This window comes from Amblyomma mixtum, chromosome 2, assembly GCF_055824585.1.
Source record: "Amblyomma mixtum isolate Tamu chromosome 2, ASM5582458v1, whole genome shotgun sequence".
NCBI classification, from domain to species: domain Eukaryota; kingdom Metazoa; phylum Arthropoda; class Arachnida; order Ixodida; family Ixodidae; genus Amblyomma; species Amblyomma mixtum.
In genome coordinates, this window is record NC_143013.1 from 1,962,194 (window position 1) to 1,973,779 (window position 11,586).

General features: G+C 51.9%; 1 protein-coding gene across 4 annotated transcripts in view; it reads right to left on the minus strand.

Annotated features, from left to right (window-relative positions):
- The window catches only part of LOC149358215 (regulator of nonsense transcripts 2-like), a 107,790-nt gene extending 105,370 nt beyond the window's left edge, over positions 1-2,420 (minus strand). For 3 of the 4 annotated variants that reach the window (XM_089570266.1, XM_089570267.1, XM_089570268.1), the window contains exon 1: positions 1,840-2,420. In XM_089570266.1, the coding sequence (XP_089426392.1) occupies positions 1,840-1,887 (48 nt within the window). In that variant the 5' untranslated portion in view covers positions 1,888-2,420. Of the gene's footprint in view, positions 1-12; positions 553-1,839 lie in introns of those variants that run through there. The other variant, XM_089570269.1, reaches the window with a different exon arrangement.
- Between the last annotated feature and the right edge of the window lie 9,166 nt (positions 2,421-11,586).

The window sequence follows — 11,586 nt, forward strand, 5'->3', positions numbered from 1 at the left end:
CGTGGTACTCAAAAACGCAAGCAGCTCGTGCTGTCCATTTCCTCTAGCGTATCCAGGCATAATCCAATTGCATCGACGCGTATTCCATTGAAGGAGTCGGTGCAGAAATGCGGCGCTCACAAGCACAAACACGCACACAAAAGCGATGGCAGCGACGCAGCCACCGCCGCGACGTCAAGAAAAGAGCACTATCACAGAGAACTTGGCTCACTAAGTTGCAGGTCTCACAGAAAGCAAATGCAGCCATTGAAAAGTACAGTTCATCCATTTCTGGGCTAATGGCGTATCGCAAATCGGATGAATAAAAAAAAGTAAAAACGAAAGAACGGGATCAAAGAAACGAAAGCAGCCTCCAAGTGATGCAATGAGGTGCCGGCTAGGCGCACTCGTTGTCTATGTGTTGGCTCGCCGGCTCCTCGGAAGACGCAACGGCTACCCGCTTTCGCAGCACGCACGAACAACTTCAGAGGTTCGAAATTTTCGCCGCCACATCCTCTTCCTACCACAACGAAGGCACGTCTGTGATATGTTTGTTGCGTGCCCTAATGATCATGGCAAGACGCTGAACGAGACGCGCCTTGGTCAACGCTAAGACGCACGCGTCCCACGAAACGCTCTGTCCGGTTCAGTCAGCGCTACTCGGTGGCGTTGGTTCAGTCCTGCCGTGCTATGTGCTGGACGCTATTAAAAAAAAAAATTGGCGGGGGATTAGCTGGTAGGTTGCGAAAGCAAAAGCGCAGCGCCTCCAACTGAAGGAACGCAGTGCGCCGCGTCTACAGGTCACACGCGGCTACCGGCCGCCGCTGCGCGACGACTCAAAGCGTCTTCGGTAATTTTTTTTACATTTTGTTTTTGATGTTGTTGCAACTGAGAGAAACCGAAGCCCGTTGTTTCCTGGCTTCGTCAAGCCGACGTAGCCTCTCTGTTTATCAGGCGGCATAACGACTGAGCCGGCAGTCGTTGTTGTTGCGACTGAGAGGATGAAAAGGAAAGTGCACGGGCCTGCCGACTGGCTCAAGCCGGGCCACCACCGCTGCCACGTGCGGATAGAAGAGTTGAAAGTTCAGAGGAAAGAGAAAAAGCGAGGAAAGACGCGTGTCGCAACAACCGCGACCGCTGAAGCGGATGCTGACTGAAAAAATTGGCGGGGGCTTAGCTTTGGTTATGCCTGGTAGGTTGCGAAAGCAAAAGCGCAGCGCCTCCAACAGAAAGAACGCAGTGCGCCGCGTCTACAGGTCACGCGTGGCTACCGGCCGCCGCTGCTCGACGACTGACAGCATCTTGGAACGCAGTGCGCCGCGTCTGCAGGTCACGTGTGGCTACCGGCCGCCGCAGCGGGACTGAAAGCGTCTTGGCACGCAGTGCGCCGCGTCTACAGGTCACGCGTGGCTACCGGCCGCCGCTGCGCGACGACTCAAAGCGTCTTTGGTAATTCAGGCGTGATTGCAGCTCGCACCCGTTCTTTCACCAATCAGTTCCACTGTACGGCAGCAAGAGTTCCGGCCAATCACGTAGCGTTCCAATGCCTGACGAGCTTTGCGAATCGGGCCAGTGTTATGGACCTTAGGAACATAAACATTTGAGTGCAGTGGGGTCGTGCGCGGACCCAGGGGCGTGCCCCGAATTCCTGATAAAGTTTCTCTCTCTCTCTCCTGATAATTTAGTGCCAACGGCAACTTCCTCTATAGAGTGCAAACAAAGTTTAACTCAAACATTACGCTTGAATACAGTGTATGAACTAAAATTTCTTAGGGGTATGAAGGTCCATAATAGGGCGACAGAAAGACCTTTTGAAATTCATTGATGTTCAAAACATATCAAAAGTCACGTGGTACTCACAAACGCAAGCAGCTCGTGCTGTCCAGTTCCTCTAGCGTATCCAGGCATAATCCAATGGCACCGTCGCGTATTCCGTTGAAGGAGTCGGTGCAGAAATGCAGCCCTCTCAAGCACAAACACGCACACAAAAGCGATGGCAGCGACGCAGCCACCGCCGCGACGTCAAGAAACGAGCACAATCACAGAGAACTTGGCTCACTAAGTTGCTGGTCTCACAGAAAGCACACAAGGGGGTATCGCAAATCGGATGAACAAAAGAAAGTAAAAACGAAAGAAAGGGATCAAAGAAACGAAGGCAGCCTCCAAAAGATGCAATGGGGTGCCGGCTAGGCGCACTCGTTGTCCATATGTGTTGGCACGCCGTCTCCTCGGAAGACGCAACGGCTATCCGCTTTCCTAGCACGCGCGGACAGCTTCGGAAGTCCGAAATTTTCGCCACCACATCCTCTCGCTACCACGGCGAAGGCACGTCTGTGATATGTCTGCGGCATTCCCTAATGATCACAGACCAAATGGTGGCGAGTATAGGTGGCAAGACGCTGAACGAGACGCACCTTGGTCCACGCTAAGACGCACGCGTCCCACGGAACGCGCTGCACGGTTCAGCCAACGCCACTTGGTGGCGTTGGTTCAGTCCTGGCATGCTGTGCGCGGACGCTATACAAAATATGAGGGAGAAGTTATTCTGAAAATAATAAACGCGTGTTTAAAGCATTTTTATTGCGTAAGCAATATTATGCCAGGTCTCAGCCTCTTTGCGTGGCCACGGCGGTGGGCACGTTTGACCTTTAGAGCGACCGCAGATGAGCCCCCCACTTCAAGCCGTCGGGTGGTCGCGGCGGTAGGCACGCCGCGCTGCAGCTGCCGTCGCTACCGAGTGGAGGCGCTGTTGCGCTGCTCTCTCGCTAGATGTGAGGGAGATGGGGAAGAATGGGTATAAAGCGCGTTCGCTTGCTTGAGGGGGTCTTGGGGAGCTACGGCAATACCTCCTAGAAAGACTATTGGCTACGGCCGTTTATCTGTTTTTTCAGCCAGCGTCCGCTCCGGCGGACGCGGTTGTTGCGACGCGCATCTTTACTCTCTCTTTTTCTCCTTCCTCTTATCTTTCAACTCTCATCTATCTGCACGTGGCAGCGGTGGTGGTGGTGGTGAAAACTTTTAATTGTTGAAATAGAGTTTGGGAGCCACAGAGTGGCCCCGCTACATGGTCGGCGTCCCTAGTCCGGGACACCGCATGACAATGCCCCGTCTCTCGCCCGTTTCACCAGAGCCCTTTGGGACTCAAGCGAGGAGCAGTTGAGGAGGGCAGTCTCCCATGCCTCTCTGGAAGGGGTAGGGGAAGGTGGGAGGTGGGGATTTTGAGTACATGTCCACACCATGTGGAAGATATCACAGGTCTACCCACAGTGCGGGCATCGCCCATCCGTGTTTGGATCGTAATGCTTTAAGATTGCAGGACAGAGTAGAGTGCCTGTCTGCAGGCGCCTTAAAGTTCGCTCCTCCGTCTTACTCAGCCCCTTTGCAGGGGCCGGGAAAAGACGGTGGATGTCGCTATAATGCGTTATAATTTCCCTGAATCGCAGCAGCGGCTGGTTAGTCTCCGAGCCAGAAGAGCTGGGATGAGGAGCCCGGTGAATAAGCGCTCGGGCAGCCGCGTCAGCGGCCTCATTACCTCGTAAGCCCTGGTGGCCTGGAGCCCAATAGATTCTTTTGGGTGTTGGATCAGTGGCAGTCCGTCTTAGAATACAAGCAGCTAAGGGGGAGATCTCCCCTGCCAAGTAATGATCACATGCTTTTCGGGAGTCCGTAATGATGATTCTCGAATTGGCGTGGGCGGCAGCAAGCGCTATCGCTACTTCCTCGGCTCGCATTGAATTCGGGGCTCGAAAAGAGAGTCCATCAACGTGCATTTCCTGGTGAACGACAGCGGCCGTGTAAAATCCCGTGGGCGATGGCCCTGCTACGTCTACATAATATACACCGGGTCGGGAGCCGTGTTGTCTCTCAAGAGCCCGAGCCCGCGCTGTGGTTCGGCTTGAGCCAGTCGGCAGGCCCGTGCACTTTTCCTTTTCATCCTCGCAACCTGAGGGGGTCTCGGCCCCGCTACCTCTTATCTGTTTTATGCGAAGCATATTACTAGAGCTACACTACAGCCCGTCGAGCGCGGCGGTGGAGCTACCATTGACCTTTAGCGTGACCACGTGACACCACGTGACAACATGACGTCACCGCAGAGGAGAGATGGGCTGCCGGCTCGCGCGGTTGGCCGCGGCGGTGGAGGCTCCACATCAGAGGCGCGGCGGCTGACCACGTGACAACATGACGTCACAGCAGAGGAGAGATGGGCTGCCGGCTCGCGCGGTCGGCCGCGGCGGTGGAGGCTCCACATCAGAGGCGCTGCAGCTGACCACGTGACGCTACAGCAGCGGTATAAAGCTGAGCTTGCCTCGTATAAAGCTGAGCTTGCCTCGCTCTCCGGGCAGTTAAATCTCGTTAAAAACTGGAGTATCTGTTCTCGCTTCGGCGAGCGCGGCTTCGGCCGCTTCTTTTTGAGCAGTGTCCGCTCCGGCGGACGCAGTTGTTGCTGCGACGCGCGTCTTTCCTTTCCTTTCTCTCCTTCCTCTGATCTTTAACTCTCCTCTATCTGCACGTGGCAGCGGTGGTGGCTTGGCTCGAGCCAGTAGCAGGCCCGTGCAATTTCCTTTTCATCCTTCTCTCAGTCACAACAACAACTCTCCGGGCAAGTATCTGTCTTCGCTTCGGCGAGCGCGGCTTCGGCCGCTTATCTGATTTTTTCAGCAGCGTCCGCTCCGGCGGACGCAGTTGTTGCTGCGACGCGCGTCTTTTCTTGTCTTTTTCTCTTTCCTCTCATCTCTTACCTCTCCTCTATCTGCACGTGGCAGCGGTGGTGGCTTGTCTAGAGCCAGTAGCAGGCCCGTGCAATTTCCTTTTCATCCTTCTCTCAGTCACAACAACAACAACAGCTCTCCGGGCACATGAGGAAGGATATGTGTATCTGTTCTCGCTTCGGCGAGCGCGGCCTCGGCCGCTTATCTTTTTTTTTAGCAGCGTCCGCTCCGGCGGACGCGGTTGTTGCTGCGACGCGCGTCTTTCCTTTCCTCTCTCTCCTTCCTCTGATCTTTTAGCTCTCCTCTATCTGCACGTGGCAGCGGTGGTGGCTTGGCTCGAGCCAGTAGCAGGCCCGTGCAATTTCCTTTTCATCCTTCTCTCAGTCACAACAACAACAACTCTCCGGGCACTTACGAGGCGGCCAGGTGTTGGGATGCCGCCTAGAAGCAGGGCTGATTTGAACGAGAAGCGAAAGCTTCAGCGTGCCACAGAGACCGATGAAGAGCGGGATGAACGTCAACCTAGGAAAGCAATGTATTACCAAGCCTAGCCATCAATATGCTTCGCATCTGACTAGGCTTAACCTTAGCTAAGCCTCAGCCATTTTTTCACCACCACCACCAGCAAACGAGTGCATACGCTGCTTCGAGAAATCCCCTATGAAGTCCGCCTGTGGCCGGTTTCTAGGCCCTCGGGCTAAGGAGTCGTGAGGAATTGTTTTAAGGAAAGGAAATGGAGCAGGCTCACTTCTCGGTGGACACCTCAACCGCGCCTTGAGAAAAGGGATGAAGGGTGGAGGGAGGGAGTGAGCGCCAATTTCAAACGGGGCCAATTGTACTTTGGCTAGTAACCATGCAACCAATTGAAGGGATCATATAGTGATGCTCCAATTAAGTGGGACTGAGCTTAGTTAATTGCTTAATTACCCAATTAGCCTAATTAACTTTTCTAGTCAGGCCATATAAATAAATAAAACCGAGTAGGAAATTGGTCGAGCTCGGGAATCGAACCCCGTCTTCGGAGTGCGAGACGAGCATGCTATCCACTCCATAACTGCAGCGCAAACGACAGGACAGAGATGAAGAAGGGACACCACACAGCGCTGCTCCAGCGCTTCTTCATCTCTGTCCTGTCGTTTGCGCTGTAGTTATGGATCATCGAAAACACCAACTCGCCCAACAAATGCTTTTGTCTATCCACTCCGCCATGCCAGCTCGATGGTTTGGAATGAACAACAAAGGCGCGTCTAGTGAATACGGTGTCTTCGCTCACTGCCATCCGCCTCCCTTCCCTTCCTGCGAAGTTTAGGTGTCCACCGAGATATGAGAGAAAGATACATTTCCTTTCCTCAAAAACCAATTTACCGACGAGCGAGGCGTAGAACCGAATGGGCGATGGCGTTCTATGGACTCCCTGGCAGCGTTGCAAGACGCTGTCGCGTTCTACCCTTAGAGGCGAAGCATAACATCTTAACCACACATCAGTGCCCGCACTTTAGGTCAAAAAAGTGCACCCCCCCCCCCCCCCCACACACACACACACACTGAATTTTGACCGGTGGGATCCACCGAGATATGTGAGACAGTTACTGCGTAATTTCCTTTCCTCAAATACAATTTTCATTTTCTTCATTACGGGCCATCTTTGTCTTTCTTCTTTCACTACCACTTCCTCCCTTCCTCTACGGTGCGGTTCACGTGTCCACCGAGATGACAGAATTACTGCGCCACTTCCTTTCCTCAAAAAGCGTTGCGTTCAAACGGCAAGGCATCGCGCCGAACGGGTGGTGGCGTTGCGTGGCAGCGCTACAACACGCTGCCGCGTTCCACTCCTAAAGGCGATGCTTAAGCGTCATCAATTAGCAGTTAATTAGTATTCAGGAATTAATCAGTAATTAACCATTAATTATTGATTTGTCATCACTTAGTAATTAGTACTCAATTACATGTGACGCCACCAGTGCCACAGAAGCAGTCAAAGTGATGCGGAAAACGCTTTCGCCTCTACGCACTTTAGACAGTCAAAGTGCCCCTGAATTTTTCGGCTGCTGCTAGGCCGCTCTGCTGGCTGCCAGAAATCACGGAGTCTGCGTTACGTCATGTACACGTCATGTTTCGCGTCACTTAGTCGTCATAAGAGAATCCGAAGTTTGAATCAGAGCGGCGCGATAAAGGTTTTCAACTTCGAATCCAAATTTCTTAGAAATAAACGCATCTTTCGCTGCCGGCCAAGTGGCAACAAAGCAATGAAATGCGGAACTATCTGATTTTACTATAAAAAAATATTGATAGTGCTCTCCTCACTGTCCCTTTAACGTCGTGGCGTTAAAAGTTACAGGCTGGTTTCGTTGATGAAGGCCAACAGGGCTCTATGCTGAGTCCTGTAGGCGGTTCGGGTTGTAGTCTTGTCTGCGGAGACGTTGTTCGCTCTCAGTCCGCAGCATGCACCTTACCTGAGAGGTGTTCGAGTCGGTCCTCAAAATTAAAGTGGGGCTGAAAGCCAATCTGCGCAGGTTGACAACTGTGGTGCCGCTCCAGTCAACAGAAAAGTCACGCCGCTAACACTCATTCTAGGAGCTTACGTACTAAGTCTGGACGAGAACGCTACAGGCTGCACTGCATATTTATGCAGTTTCGTTCCGGCCTTCGGGATAGGCACCGCATCAGAATAGCTGCCGACTATAGCTACCATTCGTGTTTCAATCTCCGAATGTGGGAATGTGCCATTACTCGTCTGGGCGACAAGAAAAGCATAATGCGGGAGCCTACGCGATTTCAATGCAAAGTCCTGCATAACATATATGAGTCTCTGCTTATGCATGGTAACACCTAAAGACAGCCGTAGATAACTGTTGAAGCCATGTTGACGATAGAGTCTTTCTTGCACAGCGCTGTACGCGGCGTTCATGTTGGTGTTGTTGATAGCCTTTCAAAAGAAGGCAGATACCCACACTGGGGTATCGGCCAAGGATCGGGAGGAAGAGGTTGCTATACACTTATACATAATAAAGGCTGCTTTGGGGCCCACTGATGCAAGTAGAGGAAGAAGAAGGTCTCCCTTTACCAGGGTGCACTACACTGAAGTTCTACTGTTCAGGTAAAATGGTAAGGAGCCAGAACTCGAAAGAGAATTCTTTGCCTGGGAGCCCAGGCCGGAGCACTGGGAACTCCGCCACAACTGCAGGGCTTCCAACTGGACGCAATGGCGGTGCAGAATCGCCTTCAGCCGCCCCAGATCTCGCACAGAACGAGATTGAACGAGAGCGGGCCCGGTACAAGAGGCGCGTCATCATCGGGTCTGCGCTGTGGCTAAGCTTCGTCGGCCTTGTGCTGCTGGCGGTTATCGTGAAGGTGCTCACTGCTGAGTTGGACATCGATCCAGCGGCGTTCGAGCGCAAGCTACAGAGAAGAGGACTCGGTAGGAAGGAACACCTGAATGACTCCTCCCTTATGGCTGCAACCATCGGGCCTACGGAGCAGTGACAGAAATGTACTTTGGGTCTCAAGCAGAAGAAAAGAGCGGTGCAAGAATTACAGCCTCGTCTCAAGGCTCAGCCTGCAGTGTTTATGTTCTATGATAACCGGACACACTGAACAGCACGCTCTGCTGGTGTTAGGTGGTATCTGCTGATCAGCGTGTCGTGACCAGTGTATGCGTGTGAGTCGCTTCGTGCTTTATGCTCGTAGAGAGCGACGCTAACAAATACAAACGCACAACAAGCAAGCTTGCTCGTGTTGAAACGCAATAAATATCGTTTATTCAAACGACGTTGGAATTCCTATTTGTAATTACATGGTAGAGTCAATCGGGTCACTTGGAATTGCCATACTGTAGTACCTGAACAAGGACTCACATAAAGAAGATAGCTTTGTAGACTTTAGAGGAAGCGAAAGCGCATGGAAAGCGAAAAGTACATAGTTGCACCGTACAGTCAACTCGTGTGCCGTGGTCCTTTCTTAATTTGTTGATGTTGTGTTACTTTTCTCATGACCCAAAAGAAGAGGCAGGAATAGAAATTGCTCTGCACAGTGTATGGTTTAGGCAGCTGCAGTTACGTCATAAATTAAAGGACTGGAGCGACGAATAATTAGGTTCTCCTTTTTTTTTTTAATATAGATTGGGGCAGCGTTCCGTATTAGTTCGCTTGATACAGTTATGCGGACCCTTGCAAATATTGGTGAGTTCCCCACAATGAGTTTTTGAAATTAGACATAAGTGGAAAGAAGACGAAGATGGTTTGCAAAATCGCTAAGTGTCTCGTTTTCATAGAATTTTATGCCTTTTAAGCCCTTGCCGAAGCATTAATTTAGCAGTACTTACCTTTGCATCAGCACAGATGAAAAACGGCATGAAAAAAAATGCAAACGATCATGAAACCAAATCAACTAGAATGACTGAATGATGAAACTGAGCGTCACTTCCACGTCTTTATTGAGCACATCACTACCATTTGAAAAACGAGAAGCGGTAGGCATACAATACACGCACAAGAATTAAGCTGGACGGTGGGGTCTGGCTAAGCAATGGTGTCGAATATTCCACGGAATGAAGCGGTGAGCGATTTCTAGAGCAATATATTGTACTGCCACGTTGACTATTCGGTGCAGTATTGGCGACTAGGCGCAGTGCCGCCAAGGAATGAAGTGAGAGGATCTGTCCGCATAACCAGGGCTTGATCTCAGTTCCGTTGTCCGGGGCGTTACGTCAGCAAGAGGTGTCGCAGTGACGTCATCGGTCCCGGCTGTGTCTCGGCTCCTGAATCGTTGGACCTGGATCGCTGACCCAGTAAAGAGCAGCTGGTGACTGTGACGATTCCCTGCTGACTTGGAGGAAGGCAAGGATGAAGGGTGCCCGGATGGCGTAGCTGAGGGCGGTTCGCGAGGGTATGGTTGCGACCAGCGATGCGATGAAAAGGGCCTGGCGGTATTCCTGGGCCCGGTACTGCTGGAGATCCCTGAGAAGCTGCCTGATGCTCGCGCTGTCCGACTGCTCCACCTGCCTTCGGAGGACCAAGAAGCCCGGTACGGCGACGGCGTCAGGACGTCCATCCTTCTTTTTCGCGCTAACCCTTCGCGCATACTGTTGCATGCGGAAGGCCGGCTGTTACATCACGCTCGAATGTTCTTGATGCAGCCAGCTATTTTTAACAGTTAGATAGAGGCAACCAGAAGATGCGGGGTTGAAAAAAGAAAAAAAAAACATCCTCGTACTTTCATGTATTCGTCCATAAGCTTACATCGTATTATGCGCAGTCACCTCTACGCACATTTCAAGAATCTAAGGGTCAACGCAGAACGTAGAGGGCAGAAAAAATCGGCGCGCAAATGAGACGTGCGTCCTGTTTCCAGTGAAGTAAAACAGTCCCGTCTAACATCCTTCCACAGCTCTAAGGTATCGACGGGAACCGCGAGGCCGACAAACCAACAATAGTGGAGAATTACAAGCAGAGGGTAAGACACCCTAAAAGAGGCATATGTACGGGACCTGGAAAATATCCATGCAGGCTACACGGCGCGGCTATAACCATCCACAAGGAAAGTGATAAAATCCTAACCAGAAATGGAGTCAGACTGAGAGGCGCGATCTCTCCAGTACCGTTCACCGCATGTTTGCAGGAGATATTCAATGAATTTTACTGAGAGGAGTTGAGGATAGAAGTTAATGGAAAATAGCTGAGTAATCTCCGATTTTCTGATGACATGGCCTGTCACGCCGCAGCTAGCGTGCGTCGTGGTAAAGTGTGAGGAGTGTCGCCGAAAGGGAGCAGGGGAATGCGCAGACAAAAGGAGAAGGACTTAAAACGGCGTAGCGTGCGAGGGTCGTGCTTCTCGGCCCCAGCGAGTGGGGAATGGTTTCTTCTAGGAAGTCGGGCCGAAACCCGAGACGACGACAGGACGGCTGGGATGGACTGGCGCTGTTCTTGTTTTCGTTCTTGCTAGCTGGCCAGAGCGGCTAACAGTGGAGCGCGTGTTTTATTGTGTTTGTTTCTTTTTGTTGTAATAGCTTTTAGTTAGCCATGGCTGCTTACAGCGAGGCTTGTGTTTTATATTGTTTAATTGTCTTTTGCCTTGTGACCTCTTACTTCTAAACGACGGCGGGAAAGTCGTCGATTGGCTAAAAAGTAAGTTTTGGCGGGAGGATTGCCTATTGGCTGATGACGGAGTTTTTGGCGCGAATGTGACGAGATGGGTGCGCGCGAAGGAGAGCGCCGAGGTTGGGTGTGTGGCAGCCGGACAGATCGGTCGTGTGTGGCCGGTGGTGGTCCCGGGGCCGAGAGCGTAGAGTTGGAGACGCGAGTTAGTTGAGCGGCGGCCGGACGGGTTGGCCGTGTGTTGGCCGGCGGTGGTCCGGAGTCGTGGAAGTTTTGAGGTTTTATATTTAGTTAAAGTGGAGAGGCCGAAATCATTCGGCATATGTAAATGAGTTGTATATACATGTGTAATAAATAATTTCTTGAAGAAAGCCTTCCAAGTGCCTCACCATCCGAAGACCTGCACACCTGTCTAAACACACCAGTCGCAAAGTACGTCCCCCGGGTCACTCACGAGACCCGCCCTCTACGACTCCGCATCAACATCAAGGAGAACAACATCAACAACGACATCAGAGAGAGAGGGGGAGAAAATTCGTGACTTGGCCCTACTAAGCATCCCAGGAAACGAACTGCAGACCATGATTGAGACCTAAACAGGAAAAGCAGGACGCTTGGTGTAAGGCCGCACTTCATTGACGCCCCCATCTTTCTTTAGCTTGAGGCCGCTGCGCGCCTCCGGTCTACGCTAAGATTTCTCTGTAAAGCCACGTGCTCCGCACCCACGTGTCCCCTGCAAACACACACAAAAGCCCGGAAGTGACTGCACGCTTAGCAGCGTCGCCATGACTGCCGACTGCTAGCAT